Source organism: Temnothorax longispinosus, chromosome 1, assembly GCF_030848805.1.
Source record: "Temnothorax longispinosus isolate EJ_2023e chromosome 1, Tlon_JGU_v1, whole genome shotgun sequence".
In the NCBI taxonomy this organism is placed as follows: Eukaryota; Metazoa; Arthropoda; class Insecta; order Hymenoptera; family Formicidae; genus Temnothorax; species Temnothorax longispinosus.
In genome coordinates, this window is record NC_092358.1 from 18,387,160 (window position 1) to 18,397,354 (window position 10,195).

At 37.6% G+C, this 10,195-nt stretch overlaps 1 protein-coding gene across 1 annotated transcript in view; it reads right to left on the reverse strand.

Moving 5' to 3' along the window:
* Window positions 1–6,937, reverse strand: part of Gfrl (Glial cell line-derived neurotrophic family receptor-like) — a 101,726-nt gene extending 94,789 nt beyond the window's left edge. Inside the window, exons 1-2 of the mRNA XM_071778485.1 lie at window positions 5,956–6,937; window positions 4,174–4,350 (exon numbers count right to left, since the gene is read on the reverse strand). Coding sequence (XP_071634586.1) covers window positions 4,174–4,350; window positions 5,956–6,937 — 1,159 coding nt within the window. The remainder of the gene's footprint in view (window positions 1–4,173; window positions 4,351–5,955) is intronic.
* Between the last annotated feature and the right edge of the window lie 3,258 nt (window positions 6,938–10,195).

Consider the following 10,195-nt stretch of genomic DNA (forward strand, 5'->3'; position numbering starts at 1 on the left):
CATATTGTAACATTTGTAATATTTGACTTCGAGAAAATACACTCAATAGATTAGTTCCAATTTGAATACTGTGTGTTCTTTAAAAAAGAAATTTTATTAACGTTTTTGTTTCGAAACATTAGTGTTTCCATATTATTTATTAAATTTTTCATTTTTTTTTAAATAAAATTGTACAGAGAGAAAAAATATTATTACATAGCAAAAGTATTATTATTTCTACAAATATTTATTTCGTGCAAATGAAAATTGAATTTTTGCAAAGCAACAATTTTCAAATTATTTGGTATATCCGATAGCGTATCCTTGCAAAAAAAGTGAAACAGAAAATATTTCAATTAATTAAAACACAAAGGATTAATTAGTCGTTATTAGTGTTACTTCTCACTGTTATTTTGTAATTAATTTTCTTCCGGCCCCTTGAGCGCATCCGCGAGATTAAATATCGAAACATTAGCGATGGATTATATCGCGTTGTTAATTAATCAATAAAAAACTAGTTAGTGTGTAATCGATGAACAAAAAAGTTCACAACGTGCGATTGTTGGATGCAACTTTAATTACTGCTCGTTTTTCACAGTATTAATTGCCATGGCAGAATTTCGATGAGTCAATCTAAATACGTGCGCGTCTATGTTTTTGGTATTTATCTCTTTTTTACTTTATTTTTTTCACGTTCGTCATTCCTTTGAACATGGCGATGTACATACATATAAATAAACACGACATAGCAAAAAAAATCGTTATTGTAGGATTAAATAAATACTCTATTATAATTACAACGTACAAACTAATGTGTCAATGTGTTCATAAAAAATATTACTACTTTCAAGTGTGTCAAAGGTTGAAGTTTTTAAAAAAGTTTTTTTTGCGATTTTTAATAATTTATCAAAGCAAACAAATAATAAAAAATAAATTTTTAGTTATTTTAAAGCATATAGCTTTAAAGAATTGTCATTTTTTTTTATTGACATTGCCAATAAAATCTTTACATTCTATTAAAACATTCTTTTAAAATTTAAAACAAAATAAATAAAAAGTAAATTAATTTTTGATAAGTGAATTTTATCGTTTATAAAAAAATAACACAAATAGTAGAAATATGCTTTCAAATATGCCAGTAGAAAACTGCGCGCTAAGTCGGTCTTGAAACACAGTTTTAAACTAAAGCTGAAAATAGTACACGTAATCAAATTAATAATCAATTCAATAATCGCGATGCTAAATAAGCATCTTTTTTTTAAAACAAGGTGTAAAGAATTTATTGCGAAAAATATCACCCCAGCCAGGATTTTAACCTGGGCCAAAAATACCTAGCCCATTTTCAGCTTGAGTGTTTCAAGACCGACGCGACATTACTCGGCGCGCAGTTTGTTGAACTGGAAAAGATGTATACGTAAAAATATTATTGGGCACAAAAATCCAGCCTAAAACCATGAAAGCATATTTCTGCTATTTGTGTTAAATTTTATGTTAAAAATTTGCAAATAAAAAAAGACAATAAATTAAGTCAAGATATTCTGCCGTTCTGACAGTTATATAAATTCACAATGTCACAGACTTGTCACTTGTCTCACAAACTTTCAGAATTTCATTTCGCTCGATACATTAAATGCGAAGAAATAGTTCTTGTACAAATCCTCCTTCTAAAAAGGGCATGTTATCCTATCTAAAAAAAAGGCACTAGTCTCCTCTTCTTCTAAAAAGGGCATATCATCGATACTCAAATCTATCGAAATATTGTTGTTGCTTTTCCGCAATGCCGATTGGGTTATTGCGCTTACTTCATGAGCGGCTGTCATAGCATATTTTGACAGTTATATGTGATTAATATTGTAAAGTTAATAGTAACAGGGAAATATTAAAAATAAATAGCGCGCGCGTAGCGCGCGTCTGTATAATGTCTAGTCATTAAAAACAAAAAAAAATTGCGTAAAGAACGAAATTGGCCTCTTGGAAGACTCTGTTCCTCTTAAAGAACGACGAGCGAGATACCGAGTGAGCGCACCTGCACTCGTCCGGCAGCCGTTTCTCCCGAATCCGGGGAAACGGCGCCGCGGCGATCGATGTAAAACCGTCGTGTAATATCGAATACGACGAAAACTTGGGCGAATCTTGGGCACGATGGCGGATTAAAGTTCCAAATCCGGCGGCTCAAGAAATAATATGCAGACGCGCGAGAGAGATACGAGTAGAAGGCAGGAAATGAGAGCAACCGGGGAGAGAGAGTTGAAATTAAATTAAACTTTTGCCGCGATAAATCTTACTCGTTGAAGTGATATCTTCGCGAGATATTACGCGGGAGATGCGATCGATCGTCCGCTCTTTCATCTCGTTGACGGAAAATCGTGATCGTCAAATCCGAAGATTAATTCCTATTATTTGCCCGCTCTATCATTTATCTTGACTAATTGCAAATTATTAATTGTTTGATATCATATTTTCACTCTTATATACAATAAATAATTCTCTTCAAAATATCTTAAATTTATAAGTTTTGTGAAAATAGTCACATCTCATATTTACATAATTATCTCTTTTTAATTATGCCAGAGCCTAATTAAAAACATCGCTATTTATATTTTCATATTAATTATTTACAAAATATTTTATATAGTTCTAATTTTGTTGATATGAACTATGTAAGTATATGGTTATATATAAAACAAATAATAAAATAAATAAAATGTTTTCTATTAGAGAGGTAAAAATATGAAAAATCACAGGGTATCGTAATACCAGGTGAAGCAATTTATTTATTCGACGTATAATAAACTTGCATGCGGAAATATATTTGTTGCACGGAAACTAATGAATTTGGGTGGGCTCACCGGGAAGCATTTTTATTGTAATTGGTTATCACTATTCGATATATTGAAACGGACGCGCTTTTTTTTCCCCACCAAAATACGAAAAATTATTTCGGACACGCGAAGATTTACCAGGCGGCGATGTAATTAATATTTTCAGCTGGATATTCCCCATGTATTTCCAGAAATCTATATTTTAGCGTGTTATACTACAAACTCTCTCTCCCAGTATCCTTTTCCTATCTGCAATATATAAACAGGATTCCCATCAAAAATGTTTATCGTATCACATTCATCTCTCGGATGAATAACAACTAATTTTTGGACCTCTTCTCTTTTTCCCGAAGAGTATACAACTTTTTCATATTTTAAATTGGCTCGTATTTCACAGTATATAAAAATATCAAAGAGAATTTCTGTTAAATAAACGATAGCTTATTTCAAAGACCTATTCTTTGTCCCGTATAAATCACATAAGTTTCCAAATGTTTTTAATTCGTAATAATTACATCTAAATCTAATGCTTTTATCTAAAAGTAACATAATCATCATGCGTTTTTAGGTCGAAAAATGAAGCATTTGCAATGCAATGGGCAAAACGTTTTACTCCTGTTCGTCGAAACACATTGAGAATTATCGCAATGTATGACGAAAGTCATCGCATGCATAAAAACAGTTTCATATACACCCTTTCCTTCGCGAAACTTGACTATCCATCAACAAGGTGCCGTCGCGGGCAGTTTGCGGGAAAATATGAATTTACACGGCGCATTAAAACAAATGGAATTTTCCATGATGCACATCCAGCGACGTCACGACACATTTTTGACATAATTCGCCGCCTCCGGCAAGAAAAATCATCTTAGTGGAAAAATTTATGATTACACACCGGACGCCTTATTACTTGCATTGATTGCGTACAATTCGTTCTGGAATATTGAAAACAATGGTAGCTGACAATTCCGCCATTCACACATCACGTCGCATGAGATTGTTCACGACAATCATGAGGCAAACGATTGAAATAAATAATTTGACTTTCCTAATCGTAATCATAATCGTATTATAAATAATTTTAAAATCGTCTACATATATATATTCTTACATTTACCAAATATAATAAAAAAACATATAAATATATATAACCAACGTATTTTTAGCATCGCTTTAGTATTGTATTATAAAAAAATTATTCGATTAATTAATTTATTTATTCGTAAATAAAATTTAATTAAATCAATAGAACACTTGTTCATTGTGCAAGAAACATCTATTTTTAACGCACATTTATAGGATTGTAATTTTTGATTAAGAAATAATGCGTTTACTTTAGAAATGAGAAATAAGATTATGATGAGAGACTCACGTTCGAAATCATCCGTTTGGTTCCTCTTGTGATGTGTGCGATGATGATGGCCATCCGGAATGGGAATCTGCTTCATGTTGAGCAGATCGCGATGCTTGGCATCGATCAGCGGATTTTCCAGCTGCGACTCAATCACCTCGAAGCTGGTGGAATTATCCGGATGGGCGATGACCTTCACTGTAAATGACCGAGCGTAACAAGTTGTGCACAAAAAGTGCAATCTTCAAGATAAATCCATCGTTATAGAAGGAATTAAAAGAGACCTTTCTTCCGACTATCTTGCAAAGAGAAGACGAAAGAAAGCTCGCGATTGTGCGCCATTCTAGAAATCATTGAAAAATCGCTCTTATTCGAAATTTCAGCTGTAGTCGCGAGCTGCGAAATTGCATTCAGAGGTCGTTGGAAAATTGCGAGAGCGTTTTCTCTTTGGCTGATCCGTGAACATATTTGTGCGGAAATTTTACTGCGTTATGATGCCGCAGCTCGCGACGCGAAGAGTCTGAGAAATTAATACCTACAACGGAAAGCTTTTTTTCTCGGCTACTGTAGTGACATTGAAGTGAGCGGGAACGAGACAAAGGACTAATCATGACTTTTTGATCCTTGTCATAAGCGCACTTGTAAGACACATTGAATAAAATTTCAATTATACATGTTAAATAAAGAAATAAACAAGAAATATATTACCAGTGTTGCATTTCTAGTTACAACTTATAATTGAACTTATTTTTTTAATTTGATTAAAAAAATGTATCAGGTTAATTATTGAAATTTTGAAAAAAATTTAATGTGAATTATATTTCAGATGTATAATCAAAATTTCTTTTTAACAATAATGTAATAAGTGATAAAAGTAATATAACTGAAATAGTATCTTCTTTGTTTTTTGAAAAGAAAATATTATTTTACTTTAACATTCATGGTCACTAATATACGTAAAAAACATTAAATTTTACAAATATTTATTCTTCGATTTTTTAAATTTGATTAATTTATTACGTAAAGTATTGCATAAAATAATTTTTCAAGATCTTAATAAAATGAAGAAACAACTTTGAGAGAAATGTTAAAACCGTTTTACAAAGTGAGTTAAAAAGAAATAAGGAAAGAATATACAATGCTAAATATTATTAATAATTAACTGGAACTAATGCTTGCCGTTTTACTTATTGTTAGATATTAAAAATTTATTAATTCGCTGTTATGATCGACAAGTCGAAGTCGCATAAATTCTAAGTACTATTCTCTCATAAATACTTATACCCGTAATTTACCTGTGCTATGTATACATATATGGTTCCTAATATTTCTTAAATAATTAGCTTCTCCCTGTCGCTAAATAAATAATTAAGCGGACTACGCTGGGGTGCAGATGGGTATCACAAGCATATTTTCACACATTTTTCATATTTGTGATTATAGATAAAAGTAAACGAAGCAATGGAAAAACGAAAGAAATTCCAAGTTTCTTTAAAATTTAATGGTTGTTATAAATTATTATAAATTAATTTTAATTTATCTCAAATAGAATTAAACAACAGCTTCAATTTCAAAGTAAAAATTTTTGAAACTGTGTCAGCATATTTTTTCCATTTCCAATTTCCCGAATATATCCTGCCAAAGTAAGATTCATAAAAGGTACACGAGCATGCCCATCGCAGTGCCCGACGTACTCACGCAAGCGAAAAACTTTTCAGACACCTAACGTGTCTCTCTGGACACGTCCTTTGGCGGCTTCGCAAAATGAGGTCCCTTGTACGTGCCGGTGGACCCGGTACGAACCTTGGTCGACGAACTCTTCGCGGAGATCGAAGAACCGATCGACGGGCGGCGCGGCTGGCCTGATTTCGAGGTCATCGAGGTCGTCGTCGGCGCGGTCGAAGATCGCGCGGTGCTCGTAGGTGGGCCTGGGCGCAAACTTCCTCGGGGCCGGCAGCCGGGGCAGTTCGGCATGGCCGGGCCCGTGGGCCCCCAACGGCTCGTCCAACACGGTAGGCGTGGGACGAGCAGTCGCCGGCGCGTACGAGCCCGCCGACGACGACGACAGTGTCGCGACGACGGACGGCGGTGCGGGTAGTGCGGGGTGCTGACGGTGATGGTGCTGGTGCTGTTGGTGGTGATGGTGCCGATGCTGGTGCGGGTGCGCGTCATGCTCGCTTTGGGGCTGCAGGTGCACTGTGCCGGAGGCGCGATCATGCTTGGACAACGACGACGAAGAAGAAGAAGAAGACGAAGAAGAAGAAGAAGAGGAAGAAGAAGAAGAAGAAGAGGAGGAGAAGGAAGAAGAAGAAGAAGATCCATCCGTCGACCGATCCGGATGATCAACGCCTGGACGCGAGGTCGCCGCGCGATCCTCGAACCGATTCATATCGGTCTCGTACCGGTCCGAATCGGTCCGAGGGTCGTACGCCTCGACTACGAGGACGGCTGGCCGGCCGGGCAGCTCCGGCGCTTCCTGGTGATGATGTCGATCGCCGTGACGGTGGTGGTGTTGATAGTAGCGATCGCCGGGCTCCCGTATGTCGTACGTGCTGTCGGGATCGTAGTACGGTGGGGTGCGCGCGGTCCCGGGGAACAGAAAATAGGGGTACATACTGGTCGGCGGCAACCAGATCTCCTGGTAGTTCTCCTGCTGCGGGTCGAACGGGTACAGGGCCGAATCCGTGCCCGACAGATCTACGGAGGTGGAGGAGGGCAGGACCTCTGTAACACAGAAGCAGAGCCGCGGACGAGAACAGGGTAAGTGAGGGTGCGCGTTCGCCATCTCGGTTTACGCAACGTGCGAGGTCTGCGTGCTGTTGTTGTGGGGTAAAGTGTCGTGATGGTGATAGTGATGATAGTGGTAGTGGTGGTAGTTGCGGTGCACGGGCGTTAACGGGGGATAAATCGCAGAGAGGAGACTTCGGCTCGATATCGCTGGGAGATAATATACCAGCTTCTGTCTGTCCAGATAAATAATCGCATGGATATCGAGTATTATCGATGTTCCGAGACGTTGAACACGAGGATGAATGAGCGTAATTGTAGACGCAACGTTCCATGTTATGAAATTAATTTAGAATGGTTAGAATTAATCAATGTACTCGTGGTTTCTTGACATTTTTATCAAAATCAGAGTTTTTTCGGGGAAACGACAGAAACAATATAAATTAAGTAGAAATGGATAATATTATGTATGAATTCAAACATATTTGAACTAATTGTTTAACAAACAAATATAAATTAATATTGCATATTGAAATCGAGTATTTAATTCCGATCATCGTCTAACGAAAAATTTAAAATTCTACTAACAATGAGATATTAATATCTCCTTTCAAAAAGAGTCACATTTCCATGTGTTAAAAATATATTATCGTATAAGATGTATTTATTACATTTTCTGGTCAGTGAATTCTCTCTTAAGAAAAAGAATTCTTAGATGCTAAAACTATTCTCGGCGATTCCAATATTTTTATCATTAATAAATAGAGACCACAAAAATTTCTTTATTTAGAGTATATTACTAATTGCCATACGTAAATATCTCAAGATTTTTATTTAAAAAAAGAATTAATAAAAAAGTTCATAAATAAAATATGAAAAAACTAAAACGTCTTTATTTTATCGTTCTATATTTGAGAATTGATGCACATAAATATGTCAATATATATGAGATAATGGTACTATTATATATCAAAATTTTATTATCATTTATTTTCAATGTCTATTTAAATCATTGATATAAGATCGTTGGAAAAATTACTTTCGACAAACACAAATATAATCAAAAATCAAGAAATAATTTAAGAGAAAATAATACTATTCGTGATTTAATTGAAACTAGGTCAAATTTATTATCACTGTCAATTATCACAAATTTACTTTATAAAAATGCACTTTTTATTTATACTCTCATACTATATTTTTAACAAATTAATTTGGTTAAAAAAATATTATTTTAAATTGCATAATTATAGTTAATCGTGAGTTACTTTAAGCGCGTTATTAACGAGCAGAAATATTTTCCTGAATGTCCACACGACGATGTCGGCGTTTTCTCGTTTGTGGAGTGATGGTGCGACGCGAAATAAAAAGCTAGTAAGAAGACGAAGTTAAATGAACTGGCAGATAATCGAAATCGACAGGCGACCTGGCGTCTCTTCCCGGGGAGGATTTTCGGACTCCTTCGAGAATACTCGTGAGACTTGAAACTCCGTCCGGAGAGTCGAGGGATCCTCGTATTGAGCGTTACTGCACGCGAGAAATTATCCCGAAGCGATGCGCCGCGCTCGCCGAGCGTGATTTCGTTCTTAAGAGATTTTGGGATTCCCGAGAGATTCGTCGCAAGAAACGCAAGAGACCGCGGGACGTTAACTAAGAGGGTTAACTCTTGGCTGGTTCTGCGTCAATCGTTCGTAAGCGAAATGGAAAGCCGAATAAATTACTGCGCGTCTATTTTTTCTCGGTTTTAATTGCGCGCTTTTCTTTCAGCTGTCACGTCACATTCTTTATTCTGTTGTCAAATCCTTTAATTGCAAGTTTAATAAAGAAAGAGAGTATACATATCTTATTTATTTCATTGAACATCTGATAATTAGTAAGAATCAAATGTACTGTCGGAATTAAATACTCGCGACTTATAATTTTTATCTTTAAAAGAAAATATATTTAGGTAGTAAGACAACTTAAATACTTCCAAGTATACTTCCCTACTACGCTTACTGCTGGACTTACCTAAAGCTGGACTTAATCAACAAATAGTTTCTTTCAATCAAATTTTATTGATATCGTCGATCATCAACTTGTCCTATCTGATTAAATATTTAATTTGCTGTCGAAATCAACTCTGATAGCCATACGACATTTTCCGATAAATCGTTCGGCGAGACGTTGAGGAACGAAGGAGAGTATAGTGAGTCGAGTATAGAGAGTAGACAGAGTCGTAGTAGGCGTTACACACACTAACAGGCTACACACCTCAGAGAGAAAACAAGCCGTAAGTTATAGACATGCGGGTGCCGATTCGTCGATTCCCTAGTATACGGATTCACGGGCATGCAGAAATACGACATGCGGTGCCACAATTCCTGGTTGCCGCAACTCCACCCCGCAGGATCGGCTCCGGGAGTGGAGCGGCTCATCGCCGCCACCTTGGACTCGCGCTTCATCCGTCAAGCGTGCGCGTTTCATATTTCACGGTGCAAGCAATCTCGGCCGATCTCGCGACGTCGATTCGTCGCGGTGGATTTACGGCGACAAAGGAAAATTGCGGGGGTGTCGAACGCGAAGCGATCGAATCCTGTCAGACGTTCTATCGCGCGATTCCAACGCGGTACAAGAGGGGATTGATACGGCACACGAGTCGACGCGGCGATCAGATCGACAAAATTGGAAAAGATTCTCAACAACGTGGAGAGTCTAAATGATAAACGAATGAATATGATACACATTTGATTGAACCATAAATGTGCGCTCGATCTAGTTCCGATTATTCACAGGTCGCGAAGGAAAGGAAATAATTAAAAGATCCAAAGATATATCCCGTTACGTTTGCGGCGCAGCCGTTAATATTTAAATAGCAAGGTCTAACTAAGAATATCGTACAACCGTGAATATAACGGCGTAGCCGATATATTCCCGCGAGATCGTTTCGTCTCGATAGCGATTCTCCATCTCGTCGATTTATCTCGTGGGCGTTTGTCGAATGGGGCGCGCGCGAGCGGTCGCGCGCGGCGCGTCGAAATATTCATGACGTATATATATATATGTATGTGTACGCGCGAGATCGCAGACGAATGAGGCGAGAGAGACACTCGGGGGATAGTCTCCGAGGGGCGGCGGCGGCGGCGAGGATATTGGTCTCGAAACGCGAATCCTCCGGGGGGCAGAGTGCGTTCTCATAGGGGGTGCCGAGGTGCGCTTTCACGTGCAGACATTTCTCTCTCGTGCGTTCCGGGATTTCGAGGGATCGATCCCTCGCGTTTCCTCGGGCCTCTCCCTCCATTCGGAACGGACGTCTCTTCCTCTCTCGTGGAACCGG